Raw genomic sequence first — 14,531 nt, 5'->3', positions numbered from 1 at the left:
TTCCAAGTCAAAAAGTCAACCTAAAGGCAGACTGAGGAGGGGGACAGCTGTTCCAGAAAGCCCCACCCCAGTCCCAGCAACCACTTACCTGGGACAAGTCACCATCAGCATCCTGTGACCTGTTCACATTATTGCTCTTAGGAGGGAGTGGGCTTCTGGGGTTCAGTTCCCTTGGATTCTGTCCATTTTTCAGCAAGTCTCGCTTTTGGTTTTCCTTCTCAGAAGCAGCTCTGTCTGCCACTAAGTGCCTCAGGACCTGATCCTTCAAACGTTGTGTTTTGCTTCCGCTGCTTCTGGAGTTCTCTGGCAAATCCCTTCTCAGGAGCTGCACCCTGTTACCTGCCAACCTCCACCTCTGGAATGATCTCCGCAGTCTTTTCTTCTTCTGGACAGGGATGTCCCAGTCCAGCCACTTGTGGCTCCAAGTCTTCATGTCACCTTCCATATGGAAGTTTAACAAGTGCTCTGTGCTTTTTGGTTTCTTTAGAAACACCAAAACAGAATCTGAAAAGCCAGTCTTGTTGGCCTGACATGTGCCAGGAATGGTGCAGTTCACCTGGATGCACATATTTTCCAAGAACCAAAAAGCATCACAGGTGGGGTGCTGGCAGCAAGTGGTCTGACAGGAGCTCAGAGTATGGAACCCTTCCAGAAGCTGCAAATGGTGACCTGCCCACGATCTCAAACGGCCGCCGAGCAGGATCCTCCCCAGCTCGCATTTAGATCCGTTCCAGTTTGCATCTGGGAAAGAGGAGGGAAGACAAACAGACAATTCTCAGTCCTCCAAAGCAGTGGATAATAGATCTCATCACTATTGTTCATATGAATTTTGGGCACAGGAATAATGCAGGAGAGAAACACAGGAAAGTAAATATGACTTCTCAGAATCTCTACCTGGCCTAACTATACAGTACTTACATAAGATTTTAAGAAACAATCTGCTCCTCCTACCTAAGCCACAAACACCCTTTCCAACAGGAATGGAGAAGCAGAAGTGAAGACAAAAATGGTCCTGTTTCAGAGGAGCCCATAACACCCACACTGAGCAGCTGGACCCAGAAATCCCAAGCACAGTTCTTTAAGCAGTTATGGCCTTGCCTCTCTGCCCATGGTAGTCTGCTTAGAAGGACAACACTGCAAACAGTGGCACTGGCTTGGTGAACAGCACAGAGGCATTTTTAACTCTTCCATGCTGATATTTGACATCAGTTGCTTATTCTGACTGAATCTGCTCCACTTGGGAAGTTGTTAACAGTTTCTAGAAAAGAGTTCTGCAAGGCAAAGCCTTGCCACCCACCCTGCCATAGTGTTTTTCATTAAAAACCCTCAAACATTTGACATAATTTCAATTAAGAGTCAAGTCACTTAAGGTCTCAGCTCCACAGTAAAGCAGCAACTGCTTTGCATATAGATTCTTTTTTTCTTAGCATGAAAATTTTGAGTGCTTGCAGGGATCAATGGATTAAAGGCTTCCAAATTCAGAGCTCTGCAGATTAAGGACTCCCTAAAAATAGCCTAATGACCTATGGGACTGTTACACTGTGCTGTGTTCAGCATCCAAGCGATAATAGGTCATTGGAAGATTACTTTACAAACAGTGTTGCTGGACTGGGAGTTTTGCAGCTGGAGAATGTGCTCCAGATCTGGCTGCCTCCCTGTCAAGAATGAAGTTCTTGAACACAACACAAACTGGAAATATTTTTCTCCATTAAAATAAAGTCTGAATTTAAATTACAATATCCAGATTGAGAATGAACTCGAATTTAGTGACCAAGTCATGGGGGACAGAGCTCCCTGTGGGTGTCTGAACCCACCTCTGTGTAGAAGAGGGAGAAGCTTCTCACTTGAGCAATGAAATGTGTAAAAGAAACTCTGCAAATGTTCAACAGCAAGAAAAGTTGACATCAGCACTCTCAGCACCCTCATCACACCTCATCAATACACAGCACTTCCTTGGACAGAGAGCAGACAGGGAATCTGTGTGCCCAGGGCAACAACCAACCTCATCACACCTGAAATGCCCGGACTGCCAGTCCTTGGCACCACTGCCACAGGCACAGGCAGGGACAAGCTGCTGGCACCAACCTGATGGGGCTGGAATTAGAACAGAATATGGAACGTGTGTACACACCAAACCCATGTGTATGCACACACACTCTCTCCAGACGTGGAGAAACAATAACAAATCGAAGAATCACACCATTCCTGCGAATTTCAACAGGATCTCGTCCACTCAGATTTACATGTTGCCTTTACGTAAAATTCCCTTTCTGTTAAAGGTGAATCATTGTTGCTAATATATCCTGTGCATGAGAGAAATGTGCTGCTTCCCACATTCCTAAAATCCTTCCTCCTCCACCACTGCTCATCCATCTCTCCTCATGTGTGAGGCCTGGCTCACACATACCACTCAAATTAAGGCTTGATATAGAAGCAGTGAAATTCAGCAGCAGTTTCTAATACCAGGCTTAGAACTGGAGCACACACAGATGGGGCACATTTAAAAATGTTCCCAGGGAAGATATCCCTTGTGACAAATCACTACATAACACAGGTACTATATTTATTAATCTCAAATGTAAAGCCTGGATCCCCAGAAACATGTCAGAGCCATGACATAGCCTGGATGATACAACACTGCCATGCAGAGAGCATCCCGCTTCTCTTTCAACACACTGCTAAAACAATATTTGAATAATATTTTGGCTACATTTCATTTCCAGAACTCTGTTAATGGCCACTTGGGACATATTTATTTGAAATTAGCCAGTATGTTCTTCTGAATTGCTGTACGTGGACAGCTTAAAACTCAGATAACTCTCAGGAATGACAGAAGTGAACAGGCAACTCCCAGCACGCCAGATGTGAATTCTCCACAGAGACATACTGATTTTCACTTTGCATTTTCAAATTCCACGGCCTTTGGTAGGCACCAAACATTCAGACAACTCTATGTGCCCTGGGAGAAAACAGAATCTACACTTGCATTCATCTGTGGAAAGCAGGAACATTCCTGAGGATGAGTTCCCTCCTAAACTCAGCATCACACAAGTCATAAGACACCTGCACAGTGGGTGTGTTTAGTCACTTTTTCTTACTGTTTTTGTCACATCAGAGGAGAAAACTGCTCTTCCCAGGAACTCAGGAGCTCCTGTCCCAGGGATGCAGCTCACAGCTTTGCTGAGCAGCAGGGGAATGGAACACAGGAACAGCTTCTATTAATAACTTCAGGTTTCCAGACTTGCCCAGGCAGTTAATCCTGCCTGATAGCAGATTAATGATTAAAGACTTGACTCTATGGACTTTTAAAACCTGCCACACAGTCACTCAGCCAGTTATGTCAACACAGTCCCCCTTGCGTAACTCAACTCCACATGACCACGCTCATTTCTAGGCAGCCATAACTCCTCCTCAGCTTCACAAACTCCACTGCCTGAGGGACACAAACAAGCCCGAAATAACAAAAACTCTGCAATGGAAAAAATGTCCACATCAGGGTAACTATGCCCATATAATTATATTTATTTCTGCACTTTAATGGACTCTTCACTCATTTAACTGTTGGACTTGATGATCTCAGACCTGCACTGTTCCAACTTTAACAATTCTATGAGTCCTGGCTTTAACCCTTCCAAGCAGAGCAGCCCTTAAACAAACCAACACTGACTAGAACATCCTCTAGGAGTCTCATAGGAGCTCTAACTCTAAACTTCCAAGAAATTACTAAAGCCAGGAAATGCAGGCAGGAAAATCAGCTGACAGGGAAACACTCATCACTCAAACACAGAACCCTTGACTAGGACCAGGAATACGAACATGTTTTTCTAGGGTCTAAATTAGTGATTAAGATCACACAGCTCATTAGCTTAATCAAATCTGTCACTGGGAACTGTCCAGGAAGGTCCAGTAACACAACAGGGATGCTGCAGCTGCCTGGAGAACATAGCCACATAACTGGGAAACAAAGCAAACCAACCCCCTTCCCAAACCAAACATCACACAATCCATTAGAGGAAAACTTCCATCCAAGCCACTAACTTGGTTATTTATTTGAGCAGGAGGTTGGTTGGTCAAGTTTGAACAGGAAATAAAAAAAACAAACATAACCATTGCCTGTAGGTAAATAAAGACTTCTGACACACTGCTCTTGGGAAGAGCATTAAACATCTTAAGGCTAAAAAACATTCCTGCCTTTCCAAGTTGCTTTCCTTAAAATAAATTATTTTCCAGATTATCACTTGTCCCTTTTGTTAAAAATTAAGGTCAGAAAAAGCTCCCTCTGAGATACAAGCTTCACTTTTGAGAGCTCATTTAGTAACTACTAAGGGTGGTGCTTTGTTTGATTTGAAAAAAACAACTGCTTTTGTTTCTCAGTTTAAAAAAACAATTAAAAAGGAAACCAATAAAAAACCAACCCTACAATGCCTATCAGTAAATCATTTCACTTTTCTCTCAGAGTATTTTAAACAAGTAAGAGGGATAAAGACCATAAAAATCCATACACACAGTCCCAGAGAGAACAGAAGAGTCACCTGCAGAGGAGCATGAGGCACACAGGCAAGTGCACAGGTAGAACAGCTGCAGAATTCCCAGCTCCCTCACAGCTTTTCCCAGGCAGTATCGGGACAGGAACCGGGTGCTGATGCTGGGTTTGGCTTCCAACCTCTTCTCCATGGCCTTTGTGGGCAGCAGCAGGGTTCTAGAAACACAGAACAGCCCGTGGCAATTGAAATGTTCCTGCATAGATCCGGCGAGAGTGCAAAGTGAACAGAGCATTTGTGGAGGAAAAGGAATGTCTTATCAGCTGTGATTAGTCCAGCTGTTGCTAAGGAACTATCAATGTCTGATACCAAAATGCAGTCTGTAGTGGCACAGCTCCCAGTGCTGAGTGCAGAGGGCCTTTCCCTTGTGGTTTTCTCCCCCAGACCCCATTTTTCATCTGATATCACAATAGCCGTCCGCTGGTTTCCAACCAGGCATTTGGGAAATTCCAGTTTCAAATATGCCTGAGGATTGGACACCCAGCAGCAGCACGAGGATAACACAGGCACTGACAAGCCCTGCACATCTGCCTGGCGATGGCATCACAGGCACATCCGTGCTGGCTGGTGCCAGCCAGAAACAGGGAAACCAGAGCACAGCAACGCTGGGAAACTGGGAGCTAACACCCTGGTTTGCCTCTGGTTTCACCCCACAGGGCAGGGATCACCAAACTTCTCTGCCTTTCTCATACCAAAGGCTATTTAACAGCCCCACATGCTAACTGAATGCAAATTATGTCTAGGTGATGCAGTAGGAGAACATTAATTATTTCACAGCTAATAAACAGTATCTGTTTTAATGGAGCAATGAAAGCATCATTAGGCACTAAACGGCATTAAATAGGCCAGTTCTGAAGCATTCAAAGGGAATGCTATCTCAGGGAATGCTGCCATAGGGAATGCTGCCACATCCACCAGCGCAACTCAAGCACTCAGAGCTTGTCACACCTCGAGGAATTACACCCAACGTCCGCAGCAGAGCAGGAACAGACACGGCAGGCAAACTTTAAGGAGGGAGGATGTAAACACGCGCCCTCTCAGCCAACAGGTCCTTGAGGAAACTTTCCGCCGCCGCAGCCCCGGTGCCCGCACCTGCCGGGCCGGAGCCCCCGGGGCCGGGCCCGGGCCCGCGGAGGCGGCAGCGCCCCGTGCCGTACGTACCACGGGAGCATGGCGAGGCTCGGCGGCTCCTCAGCGGCTCCTCGGCGAGCTCAGGCGGGCACCGGGCGCCGGGCACGGCCGGGGCTCCAGCGCGGCGGGCCCGGGGGCACCGCGGCCTGCTGCCCCGCGGCCATGGCGGCGCACGCTCACCCGGAAGCTGAACCGCCGCCTCCCGGCAGCAGGGCTGGGTCCGGCCGTGCGGGCAGTGCCAGGGCCGCGGAGCCGCGGGTGCCCGTCGCTCGCTCCCCCGCCGCTCCCGGTCGCACCGGGCGGGGCGGGCGCGGAGGCCGCGCAGCCACAGGTGATTTGCCCACAGTTCCGCGCGGAGGCGGTGGCTTCGGGCACCGCCCAACAAGGCGACACGCGGTTGGCCGGCGGCGCGGAGGCGGCGCGCGGATTGGCTGGAGGGGCAGGCGGGGCAGGGGGCGCGCGGCCGCAGGCGGGGCAGCGGGAGGGAAGGGACCGCAGCCGTGAGGGAAGGGGTTGAGGAAAGCGGCCAGAGCCGTGAGGGAAGGGACCAGGGTCTTGAGGGAAGCGGCCGAGGGAAGGCTGCCCGTGTTCCCTTCCAGTCCTTCAGCCGCGCTTCCCGGCCATGGCCTCGGACTCCGGGGACGGGCATGCCACGCTGAAGCGGTGCCTCGCTGTGCTCAGAGATGCGAGGAACGACAGCGAACAGTTCGCAGCGCTGCTCCTGGTAAGGAACCGCGGGATCGTCTCAGGAGAGGGCAAAGGGGAGGCCAGACACCCTGCTGGACACGGGAGTGCCCGGGGGACGCGGGGAGGTGGGGACTGGGAGCTCAGAATATGCTGCTTCAGAGCTTTGGGTTTCCCTTCAGCAAAGCAAGGGAGCCTGGCCTTGACCTGGGTGTGCGGAGGGTCAGTCAGTGCTGCCGCACTCTTGGAACGCCGTGGTAAACCTCTGGATTAGCACTTGGACCAAATACCAGCTCAGTGCATACTCCCCTGCACTAAATAAAGTTGTTTTGGTTTCTGATTTGCAGCAGTTCCATCCTGCACATGTACCAAATCCTTTTGCTGTGCTCACCCTCACTCCTGTTTTGCCTCGTAGGTGACCAAAGCAGTCAGAGCAGGAGAGGTGGACGCCAAAACCCGCCGCCAGATCTTCGACGCGATCGGATTCACATTCCCGACCCGCCTGCTGATCTCCCCGCAGCCCCCAGCCGGCTGCCCCCCGCACACCTTCCGTGCCCTCGGCCTCACCCTGCTGGCCTGTTTCTGCACCGACCCACAGCTGGCTGCCCACTCCCAGATCCTGAACAAAATCCCGACCTTCAATGACGTCCTGCTGTCCCCCTGCGACCCGGACAGCACATCCATGGTCGATGATGTGTACCAGTGCCTCAGCGCTGTCCTGGCCACGGCCAGGGGCCCAAGGGAGTTGGTGACCAAAGGGACAGTGTCTGCCCTGTGCCAGGCCTACCTGAATGGTGGTCACGGCTCTGAGCGTGCCCTCACACTGCTTATGGGGCTGTTGGCCATAGCAGAGGCCAAGTGCTGGCAGAGAGATGCTCCACAGCTCCTGGCTGTGCTCAGCAAGCTCTCCAGTGACTTCCTCAAGGCTGAAGACATGACCAAATTTGAGCTGTGTGAGGTTCTGCCTCACTTCATCCCTCTGTCACCTCCTCTCACAGAGAACTCGCAGGGCTCCGAGTGTCTCTGCAGACTTTACAAAGGGCTGGCTGATGTTTTGGGCAGCAAACTCAGCCAGTCGCAGCGGGATCCCGCTCTGAAGCTCGCAGCCAGCCTCGTGCAGGCCTGTGGGGCTGAGTGGATCCCAGCAGGGAGTGCTGGCAGCAAGTTCCTGGCCCTGCTGGTGAACTTGGCTTGTGTGGAGGTCCGCCTGACCCTGGAGGAGCCAGATCCCATAGAGGGGGAGGGGAAGAAGGAAGTGGTGACAGCCTGCTATGTCCTTATGGAGATGGGGATCCAGGAGTGCCTGAGGGAAGAGAACCCTCTGCTAGAAAATGTGCAGAAAATGCAGCTCATGAGGATTATGGAGGAGGCATTTGGAGCTGTAATATTCTACTTGGGACAGGTAATGCAGGGCTTTTAACGAAGAGCAGGTTGTGGGGGTGTCTCTGTGTGGAGCAAACCTACCCTCTTGACCCACTGTGATTTCCACACCTGTGGTATTTGATGTATAGTGACAATAATGTGTCACTTTGCTTTCTTCATGCAGGTTAAACAGGAGGAGCTGCAAGATCCTTTCATCTTTGCCTCTGTTCGAGTCCTAGGAGCCTGGATGGCAGAAGAGACATCCTCCCTCAAGCAGGAAATCTGTGAGCTCTTGCCTTTCCTTGTTGATTATGCCAGGAAGCTTTTCAAGGAGGGCAGCCCAGCTGTGAGTCTTCCCCAGGCAGAGCTGGTCAGGACAGAGGGCTCTGCCTTACCCCAGGATGCTCTGAGGTGAGCATTTTAAGCACACATTTGTTGCATTTTAGTGCAAACCTGCTCAGATATTTTTCTATTTTCATTCTCCCTGCAATGCCACTTCCATGGGGCCTTTCTCCCCCGAGATGGATGTAAATGCAGGGATTGGACCCATTCTACCTCATGCTCCCAGTTTCTTTCCCCTTCCAGATTTCTGCTACCTGGCTTTTGCCATTTGACAGCAGAGGACAGGCCCCGGGACATCCTCATCGCCGAAGGGGCACCAGCACTGCTGTGTGAGTACTTCCTGCAGCAGTGGGAGGTTCTGGCCTCTGAGTCCACAGCCCCAGCACCCCTGACGAGCACTGAAATGAGTCTCCAGACCATGTGTGGGGTTTTCCTTAACCTGGTGGTCACTGCTCCAGACCTGGTCAGGTAACTGAGCTGTGGGAGCTGGCTCTGGGGTTGGCAGTGGGAAGAAAGGGTGCCTTGTCCATCAAGCTTGAGGCTCTATTAACGTGCTGTGCTGAAAAGGGATGTTCCTTTTTCAGCCTCAGTTTCACTATGTTTTTGGTGCTGTGTTTGACTTTGACATTCTCAGGTGCTTCTGGCTCTGCTCAGGAAACGTGTCAAAAAGGGTTTATTTTCTCTCTAGGCGTGACAAAACCTTTTCGTCCTTGATGGATGTGTTGCTGAAGTCTCTTCCACTTCTGCTGCCCCAGAAGCGTCACCTGGTTCTGGCAGCAAATGTTGCCACTCTGGGCCTGATGATGGCCAGGGTCCTCGCGGGGTCAGCAGGTAAAGGAAGTTTCCATTGGCAAAGCCCACGCTGTGCTGCATGGGCAGAGACCAGGAGCTGGGAAGTTGGGCTGGAGAATGCAAGTAGAAGGGAAACTGGTCCAGTTTGTTGTTGGAAAAGTGATAAACCAAAAATGTTCAGGAGCAAGGAATACGTGAAACATTCAGCAGGCTGATGTGCTGGGATGAAGAGATTTCTAGGGCAGGAAGATATTCTGCTCCACACAGCCCCACCACAGGCCCTTTCTCTGGGTTAGCAAACTGCATTATTGATGGAACCCAGGCCTAGTTCAGGGCTCCGTGTGGTGGAAAAGTCTCTCCTCCAAGCCATGCTTCCAAAGAAAGGCTCAGCAGTCTCTGTTGTTTGGTCTCAAGGCAGTTTATTGCAAGTTATCTAAAATATTTTCTTCTGGGGCTGCTGTGGTTTGCTCACAGCTCAGGCAGAGGCACACACACACCCTGACATCCTCTCTGACTCCTGACTGCTTCTTCTCTCCCCCTCTGCCCAGGGCTGTGCTGTCTTTTATATGGTACATTACGTGTTAAATGTTTATGGTTCTTCCCCAATGCCTATTACCTATATTAAATGGTGCTTTTCTATCTTTTATATGGTACATTACGTGTTACATGGGTACAGTTTTTCCCCAATGCCTATTACCTATATTAAATGGTGCTTTTCTATCTTTTATATGGTACATTACGTGTTACATGGTACAGTTTTTCCCCAATGCCTATTACCTATATTAAATGGTGCTTTTCTACTCTAAACCAACCTGTGAGTGCCAACATCACCAAGAACATGGAGGTAAGGAAGAAGAAAGAGGAAGGACAGGACAGGCCCAAATCCCTCCATCTTAAAACCTCTGATCCCCATATACAAAACAGAAACCCCCCTGTACAGGTGTTAAAACCCCCCTGTACAACGCTAAAAAATTCTTCCCTCTACTTTGTGACTACTTCTACTATAACATCTAAACTTTTGTGACTGCTTGTTCTTCCTGCAAGGTTGGTCAATCGTTCCATGGTTCAAACCCAAAATCACAGCTGTTTCCAGCTGCCTGCCAGGGTCTCAAATGCTTCTGACCTGGACCTGGAACCTCCAAAACTGTCTGAGGGCCATTTTGAGTTCCAACACATTATAACATTCCTTTCCTTTTCTTCCAGCCCTTCAGGGAACACGGTCTGCCAAGGAGTTTTTTGGAGCTGCCATTGGCTTCCTCTCGCAGGCCCACGTGGCCCAGGCAGACCCCAGCAGCGATGGCCTGGCCGTGGCGGTGTGTCCTGCCTACGTGGGCGCCTGGGCTGACATGGGTGAGCTCTGGTTCCTGGGAATGCAGGCCTTGGCCGCCTGCGTCCCGCTGTTCCCCTGGCTGCCGCACGCCGCTCTCCAGGCGCGCTGCCCGCAGACCCTCGCGCAGCTGCTGTCCCACGTCGCCCCGGCCTCCGTGGCTTCTGAGCTCGTCACCGCTTTCCAGGCCGTGCTGCTGGAGCTGGCCAGAGCCAGCGAGCAGTGCAGGGATGTGATCCTGGCCCACCACGGCACGGAGTGGGCTAACCTCTATGGAATGGCAGCTCTGGAACAGTGTCTGGCCGAGCAGGGAGGAGCCAGCAGCGCTCTAGGTGGGGAATGAAGGCAGACACCTGCGCAAGGTCTGTTCTGCACTTCTGACCTGCTCTTTGCTGCCAGGTGGGCACAGAAAAAAACCCATTTAGATGAGCAAACTTCACAAAACTGGAGTGATGCAGCAGCACCCAGCACCATCAGCACTGTCCACATCACTGCTGCTGCCTCAGAACATTTCACCATGCCCTTGCTCGACCTGTTTGTGAGGATTTCTCTGTAAAAACAGCCTGTTTTGTTTTGTTATTAAAGACATTTTGTCAGTTTGTTTTTCAAACTTCTCAGTGCTGGGATTTCTTTCTGCCCAGGGCCCTGACAGGATGCTTGCTCCTCCCGTTAATATGGTCACAGTTTTGTCACAGTAAGCCCTGCAGGTTTTCACCTTATTTTCTGAGTCCTGCACATATTAGTAACTATCCTAAAAAAGGCAGGAATGGGAAAAGCTTTATTTTTTGATGATAGCACTGGGGATAACTCCTTGTGACTTGAAGATGCTGGATGATTCCCCCAGTTCATATCCTCCACTGGTCTCATCATCCCAAGTTCACACCTAGAAAACCCTCCCCACTTGTTTTGCCCCACAAGACACCTGCAGAAAGTACATACATGGGATTTTCTGTTTGCTCCCTCTTGCTACCAGGATGGAATGTACAGGGAGTTCTACTCTTGCAAGGTGAAGGATTCAGTCTGCCTCTGCTCCGTTTAGGGTGTGAAAGCCAAAATGAGTAAATTCCCCCTTGCTGATTCTCTGCAGACCAAAGGACATCTTGCTTTAGAGAAGAGAAAGGCCACATGCACAGTGGAGCAAACCTATTGTAGCAGCGGCCTCGCAGTTCTCCGCGTTATCCCGAGGGTGTTTCCCAGAAGGAGCAGCTGCACAGGGAGCCTGCTGAGACTCATCCGAGCGGCGCTCCCTGCTCCCGCTTTTCCACCAGGTGTCAGCCGAGGAGTTCTCTGGGAGCTGCTGCCTCGCCGGGACCGGCTCTGCTGCCAGCCCGAGGCGTTCAGCAGAACTCACTGGAGGGGGCTGTGGAATCGTCTGATCAAGGGAAAAATCAAGCACGAAGCTGCCTCAAAAGGAGGGCTGGCTCTGGGTACATTCACTGTGTTTTTGGCTCACTGCTTTATTAGAGCGAGTGCCTTACACAACTGGAGAGGAGGCTGCTGCTCAGGGAAAGTATCTTTAGATCTTTTCAGCTCAGCCCTGAGCAGCCAGTGCAAGTTGGAACAAAGGCAGGTGCTGGCAGCAGAGCAGTGCAAGCCAAACCAGCAAATGAGCCTCCTGGCCTTGGAAAAGAGCAGAACTTTGTGGAGCTGGGCTGGGAGAGGCTCCTCAGCCTGCCAGGAGCACATCCCTGCACCGCAGGGACTCACCAGCAGGAAAATCTAGGAATACAATGCAGTGTCAGAAAAAAACACCCAAACCCTCAAAGCCTTTACCTTCAAGTGCTCCCTGTCCTGTACACATTCTTGCCTCTGGTCAGGGGTGTGGGCTTCCTATTAATGACAGCCACTAATTACTGCTAATGAGAGATATGACCTGTATCACCGGGAGGATGTTCTGCTATCCCCAGTGCAGTGCTGTGCTCGCTGTGGGCAGCTGATCTGGCTTGGCCATGGTTCATTCCCATGGGCAGTGGTTGGAGCCCCAACACCTGAGCAGAGATCCAGCCTGGGCCCCCAGTTCCAACACCAGCCCAGTCCTAACCCAGAGGCCTTTGGTTGCTGGTCTTTAATTCCCTGAGAGGCTACCTGGCAGCAAACCAAGAGCCGAGGAAGTCCTCCAGTTTTATCCTTCCCCATCCTAGGGAGTGGGGTTTGGCCACCAGCAGGTGCCTGGAGAGGAGCATCTGCACCTCATTCTCACACTCTTCAGTGTAAAAGTCCCCTCAGTTGTGAGCAGGACCATCTGTGCCGTGCCAGACCCTCCCAGAGACCCTGATGTTTCCTTGCAGGAAACAAAACCCGCTCCTCATGAGCCTGTCACAGCCCCTGAGCTGACAGTGGAAGGGGGAGACACCCACGTTTCTCTGGGACGTTACCAGGCTGAATGCCAGTAGAGATGGCAGAGCTCCTTGAGCAGTATCACTGCTCTCTTGTCCCAGGACACTTTCCAAACATTCTTGGACAGAGCACCCCCAAAAAGACTGAGTGCTAACAACAATGAGCACTGCACCTTCAGGAGGGGAGGGCACTGGAGCTGTTGGGAGCCTCCTGCCACGTGGGCATCTCCGCTGGCTCCATGTGTGCCAGTCCACAGGCCCCAGCACGCCCGGCTGGCTCAGCCCACAGGAGGGAGAGGGTGCCCTGGCAGCCTGGCCAAGGCTTCAAAGGCTGCAGGGTGTCCTCAGCCACCCCGAGCTTTGCAAGCCCAACCACAGGTTCTGCCCCTGGCAGTTGGCATCCATGGGCACTGATGATCCTGTGCCAGAGAGGTGGATGTGGCATCATCCAACATCCCCTCTCTGCCAGTGTTTGAGATCCCAGCACAGAGTGGGATTGCAGCCAGCAACACCCAAAGCAAACTGTGCTTTATCCCCCAGTGCACTTCCAACACCGGGACAAGCTCTCCAGGAGCAAGATCATTGTCCACTATGCTCCAACAAAATGGACAAGGCCCCAGAGGAGCAGTTCCACATTCTGTTTCCTTTGACAGTTTAAATGTCATAATGCCGTTGCAAACCTGACCGTGGTATACCTTATCTTACAGCATTTATTCATCTCACCCCAAAAGCACTGGCAATAAAATTAAATATTTCATAAGGTTGTTATTTGGCTGCTGTTCTGCCAGAACCCAGTGCAGCCCCCTCCCTCCTGCCATGAGATGTAGCAGGGGTGGGGGCCTTGCCCAGACTCACAGCGAATGCTCCCTGCAGCTGAGGAATGAGGGGACAGCTCTGGTGTTCAGGTCCTCAGCAGGACAATTCCATTGCTAGGACACATAAAGATGTTTGGCAGAGCAAAACACGAGCACAGCTGGACTTGTGGTCCTTAAACAGGGATGCTAAAGAACAGGTAGCAGGGAGCTGTGTTTGAGCCTCCTGTGCTCAGCAATTGTCCTGGCCAGGTTGAACCAGTAACAAAACCAGGCAACTGCTGGGAAAGTGTGTTGGCAACCCCCTGTGTGACAGTCCTGGGCCCTGTCTGGACCTCAGGACAGCAAAAAGTGAATAATTGTTCATCAGCAGCACTGGTGGCTTAATGAGTGCCTCCTGTCCATGAGAGGCCCAGGGGTTTGGTTTGTCCTTATCATCAGACAGCTGCTGGACAGAGGGTCTGGGGCAGTGAAGGACTCAGGTGGGTCTTGGACATCTTACAAGGACAATTCTGCTTCTTGTAGGGCTCTGAGGGTGCCTCTGAGCAGGACCCCAGGGCTGGGGAGGTGCTGATTGTGCTCCCAGAGAAGGTGAGAGAAGGTTCCAGGGCAGGGTCGCTCCTGGGGGTTCCCTAAAGCCCAGAGTCTGTTGCAAGGTCTCTTTTCTCCTTGCTGAGCACTGCTGGGCTGTGCTGGGGTGGGTGACAGCCCCCCACAGCTTCAGGCTGGCCTGGCCCACTGCCCCAGTTCACCCAGCATGTTCCATGAGGGGCAGCAGGACAGCTCTGCCTTTTGTCATTCCTTCCCTTTGTCTGTCAGCGTTGCAGGTTTCCTCTGCTCTGTCTCATTTTTGGGTGGAAACACGGCTTCCCTCCAAGCTGCTGCAAGGGACCATCCTCCTGTTTGCCTGCTGTCCTGTGCAGGCCGACTCACAGCCCTTCCTGCCTGGATTTTGCAGTTTCACCTCTTTCAGAGGAATAAAGACTCTACATTATACGCACTAGATGAGCGAGGGACATTAAGAATGAACTGGAACATAACTGCAAAATACAGCATGTCCAATCCAATTTTTCCTAGCAAATGAAATGGATCTGGTGGAAAATAAATACAGAACTTCCAGGAGCAGCGTCCTTGAAGAGCATTTGAGGGGGATGAAGAGATTTGAATGGATCAACCCTCTATACCTCTTCATATCCCTCCTCCC

General features: G+C 51.3%; 2 protein-coding genes across 2 annotated transcripts in view; one reads left to right on the top strand and one right to left on the bottom strand.

Annotated features, from left to right (window-relative positions):
* Positions 1-6,000, bottom strand: part of KIAA0319L (KIAA0319 like) — a 29,687-nt gene extending 23,687 nt beyond the window's left edge. Inside the window, exons 1-3 of the mRNA XM_012570683.4 lie at positions 5,703-6,000; positions 4,533-4,699; positions 89-741 (exon numbers count right to left, since the gene is read on the bottom strand). Of these exons, the coding sequence (XP_012426137.2) occupies positions 89-741; positions 4,533-4,674 (795 nt within the window). The 5' untranslated portion in view covers positions 4,675-4,699; positions 5,703-6,000. The remainder of the gene's footprint in view (positions 1-88; positions 742-4,532; positions 4,700-5,702) is intronic.
* Positions 6,001-6,129: 129 nt separating this feature from the next.
* Positions 6,130-10,789, top strand: NCDN (neurochondrin). The gene is made up of 6 exons (XM_002198618.6): positions 6,130-6,396; positions 6,772-7,758; positions 7,903-8,129; positions 8,304-8,528; positions 8,749-8,891; positions 10,056-10,789. The coding sequence occupies exons 1-6, from the start codon at positions 6,295-6,297 to the stop codon at positions 10,520-10,522; spliced, it is 2,151 nt and encodes a 716-aa protein (XP_002198654.2). The 5' UTR covers positions 6,130-6,294; the 3' UTR covers positions 10,523-10,789.
* The last annotated feature ends 3,742 nt before the right edge of the window (positions 10,790-14,531 follow it).

The sequence above is a fragment of the Taeniopygia guttata genome, chromosome 23 (genome assembly GCF_048771995.1).
Source record: "Taeniopygia guttata chromosome 23, bTaeGut7.mat, whole genome shotgun sequence".
Classification (NCBI taxonomy): Eukaryota; Metazoa; Chordata; class Aves; order Passeriformes; family Estrildidae; genus Taeniopygia; species Taeniopygia guttata.
Note: the sequence above shows the minus strand (reverse complement) of the source record. Positions and strands in the feature narration are given on the sequence as shown.